The 2,202-nt window shown below is 44.3% G+C and overlaps 1 protein-coding gene across 3 annotated transcripts in view; it reads left to right on the forward strand.

The window, feature by feature from the left end:
• Positions 1-1,079: 1,079 nt before the first annotated feature.
• The window catches only part of DHODH (dihydroorotate dehydrogenase (quinone)), a 12,297-nt gene continuing 11,174 nt past the window's right edge, over positions 1,080-2,202 (forward strand). For 2 of the 3 annotated variants that reach the window (XM_019656723.1, XM_019656753.1), the window contains exon 1: positions 1,219-1,269. In XM_019656723.1, the coding sequence (XP_019512268.1) occupies positions 1,249-1,269 (21 nt within the window). In that variant the 5' untranslated portion in view covers positions 1,219-1,248. Of the gene's footprint in view, positions 1,270-2,202 lie in introns of all 3 variants that reach the window. The other variant, XM_019656733.1, reaches the window with a different exon arrangement.

The raw sequence follows: 2,202 nt of genomic DNA on the forward strand, positions 1-2,202 counted from the left end.
ACTGAAATCATTTGGCAGGTTTCAGAGTTCAGCTGGTTATCCAAATGATGCTTAAAATTACTCTTTAAAATCATTATGGACGTGGACACCAAAATTGAAATTTTTCTGAAATGTTGACCCCAATACATCCCTCAGTTTTAAAAACACTGCAGTAATCAAATGGAAAATTAATATGGTATGGTGCCTACTTTAAAAAGTTTAGTCTAATTAGGGAAGAAAAGACATGTGTAGTTAATAAAGAAAATGCTACTAAAAAAGTACAGCCTAAATTTATAAAGGTTCAGCCGAGGAAGAAATTGTTTCCAGCACTTGAATTGACCATGTAAGGATGGCCACATTTAGACAGATGAAATGGGTATCTTAGCAGAGAAGTCAATGTGAGTTAAATGCATAGAAGTGAGAAAGTGGAAGGTATTTATAAGGAGAAAGAAATAGTTCTGTGTGTGTCCATGTGTGTGGGGGTGTACTTGGGGGACAGTAGTGAGAACTGCAAGTATAAAACCGAGATGTTTCAAATGCTAGAAAGACTTTTGGAAAGGAAAAAGACTGCAATTTATTTGGAAGGTTTCTTAGCAGAGGAGTCCAAGTCTGTGCTGCAATGTAATGATGTGGGTGCAGGGTAACTTCAATTAGTCTTAATTTTCCAACATTCTCATAAACATATGTACATACATAGAAACATACATACGTCTTAAGTATTTTAACGTGACCCCTGATGTTGATGGAATCTTCTTTAAAGTCTACGCGGATATTTTACACAGTCCTGTAACTCATTCCAACCTTTTTTACAGCGCCTGATATATACTTTCTCAATACATGCTTTATCTAGAGCACAAGCATATCAATAAAATGTGTAACTTAAATGATCAAAAAAGTTGGTGACAGTATTGCTTAGAAATGAAGACTCCCCATATAAGTTGTCTTGGACCAGGTTGCAAGGCCGCGGAAAAATTCTGCGAACACCTCCAACTCTGCGCAACCACACCTCCGCGACGCCCACGGAGGACGCCGGAAGCCGGGCTGGCGGGCGGAAAAGGCGTGGCTGTTGCGATCGCGCGCGCGCGCGCGCTTACCAGCGTCCAACCAGGACCTCGGGGCGGAGCAAGGCCTTCCCAGCCCAGAGGCGGCCGACCCACCCTTCTGTCTGGCGATTGGTGAGTTGGCAGCCTCGGGGGCGGGGATTAGAGGTCTTCTCACCATCCTCTCCAATGGGAATGAGACAGAGGCAGGCCTAGTGGCGGAAGGAGCATGGCGTGGAGACAGCTGAAAGTGAGTTTAGAAAATGGGGCTCTTGCAGTGGCAAGAGAGAGTCCGAGTGAGAGCAGGGCTAGTGGGGAATGCAGGGCTAGCCCCGGCGAGGTGTGGACGGGAGGCGGCCCCGAGAGCGTGGGCGCTTTTGTGTGTGTGTCTGCAAAGACTCGTGAGTGTGCATTTGTTCACGTGTACTTGGTCAGTGTGTAAACGGCACATGCGTGTCTGGGTCGATGTCAGCGCACGTGGGACAAACTTATTGAGCCTGGCACAGAGGAGCTCAGTGAATACACCTAGCACTGTGTGCAGCATCCAACGTGGAATGAAATTACAATAAGACACGTCCCAATCCTAGATAAAATTTTAGGGCAGGGGCTCTATGTAATAAACAGTGCTCAGATATTTGTTGATTGACATTAAGGGGCGTTCCCTCAATCTGGAAACAAGAAGTGAGACTATAATGAATACTTGATCTGTATCAATCAACAGCTAGGAGTGATCCTTAAAGGCAAATCTGATCATGTCACTTCCTTGTTTAGGAAACAAAACCGAGACCTTAAGTCTAGCCAAGACCTCTCTGCCTGTCTCCCCAACTTCTTTTTAAGCCATACGTTTACTCCTCGGTTCCAAACCTTTCCTCTTCCCCCATTCCTTGGGTGCATCACGGAAAAAGCCCTTTGATTTTTTTCTTACCCCCAGTGCCTCCTAGTTAACTCCTATTTACCCTCTGAATATCAGTGTCACTTCCTCAAGGAAGTCTCTACCTACCTCTTTTATAAGGTTGGGTTCTTCCATTACCCTATATTATACTTTTTTCTTCATAGCAATTGTCACAGTTACATATTTGCATGATCATTGATTTCTGTCTCCTCATGAGATTGTATTCCCATGAAGGCAGGACTTGGTCTGTTTAGCCCACCTATGAATGCTCAATCACTACTTGAATTAATG

This window comes from Hipposideros armiger, unplaced genomic scaffold (assembly GCF_001890085.2).
Source record: "Hipposideros armiger isolate ML-2016 unplaced genomic scaffold, ASM189008v1 scaffold_9, whole genome shotgun sequence".
Lineage (NCBI taxonomy): Eukaryota > Metazoa > Chordata > Mammalia > Chiroptera > Hipposideridae > Hipposideros > Hipposideros armiger.